General features: G+C 68.4%; 1 protein-coding gene across 1 annotated transcript in view; it reads right to left on the bottom strand.

Moving 5' to 3' along the window:
- The window catches only part of BACE2 (beta-site APP-cleaving enzyme 2), a 53,466-nt gene that overhangs the window by 15,203 nt on the left and 37,184 nt on the right, over nucleotides 1-1,079 (bottom strand). Inside the window, exon 7 of the mRNA XM_012730973.1 lies at nucleotides 357-525. Coding sequence (XP_012586427.1) covers nucleotides 357-525 — 169 coding nt within the window. The remainder of the gene's footprint in view (nucleotides 1-356; nucleotides 526-1,079) is intronic.

The raw sequence follows: 1,079 nt of genomic DNA, 5'->3' as shown, positions 1-1,079 counted from the left end.
CTCCTGGGAGGCGGCCCCAGGCCTCGAGAAGCAGCCTGACGGCGGCGTTTGTCTCTGAGAAGACGGCACACGCCGTCACCCTGAGCTTTGCTGGGGCTGTCAGGGCGCCATGACCCCCTCGGGCCTGCTGCCTTAATGAGCGAGGACTGTGCGAGGGGACACGGTGGGCAGCTGCTGCTCACCCGGCACTGGACCACAGGCCTTGCGCCGTGGGGAGCTCGCCTGCTCGTCTCGGGGTCCAGACGCCAGACCCCAGCCGCGTCTGGACGTGGGGGTGGCCGGCCCGGCTCCGGGCACCAGCTCTGCGCTCACCACGCCCCACGTGGCGCCCTGGGCCGCCACCGGACCCGGCTCACCTGCACAGGGGCTGGCCGCGAAGCCCACCCTCTTCCGGGCTCTGTCGAAGACCACGTAGAAGCCCTCCATCACCGTGGCGCCGATCACCAGCGCGTTGGCCGAGGGCGAGATGCCGAAGCGGTAGCACCCGTAGCTCAGGCTGGCCACCATCACCGGCTGGATGTAGAGCTGCGTGTGGGCACGAGCGGGGAGCGATCAGGGCGGCCGGCCGAGGCCGGGGAGGACCTCATCCAGAGCCAGGCCGGCCAGTGGCCATGCTGGTGCTGCTCGGGGATGCGGCTGAGAGGAGGGAGGCGTGTGCGGCGCATGAGGCGCGTGGATGTGCGTGGAGGCACTAAAGGTGCGTGGAGGCGCGTGGAAGTGCGTGGAGGTGCGTGGAGGCACGTGGATGTGCGTGGAGGCGCCTGGAGGCGTGTGGAAGTGCGTAGAGGTGCGTGGAGGCGCATGGATGTGCGTGGAGGCACGTGGAGGCGCGTGGAAGTGTGTGGAAGTGTGTGGAGGTGCGTGGAGGTGCGTGGAGGCATGTGGAAGTGCGTGGAGGTGCGTGGAGGTACGTGGATGTGTGTGGATGTGCGTGGAGGCGCCTGGAGGCGTGTGGAAGTATGTGGAAGTGCGTGGAGGCGTGTGGAGGCGTGTGGAAGTGCGTGGAGGTGCGTGGAGGTGCGTGGAGGTATGTAGAGGTGCGTGGATGTGTGTGGAGGTGCATGGAGGTGCGTGGAGGT

Source organism: Condylura cristata, unplaced genomic scaffold, assembly GCF_000260355.1.
Source record: "Condylura cristata isolate star-nosed mole 26May11 unplaced genomic scaffold, ConCri1.0 scaffold00003, whole genome shotgun sequence".
In the NCBI taxonomy this organism is placed as follows: Eukaryota; Metazoa; Chordata; class Mammalia; order Eulipotyphla; family Talpidae; genus Condylura; species Condylura cristata.
The sequence above is the reverse complement of the archived record's forward strand: the minus strand, read 5'-3'. Positions and strand labels throughout refer to the sequence as shown.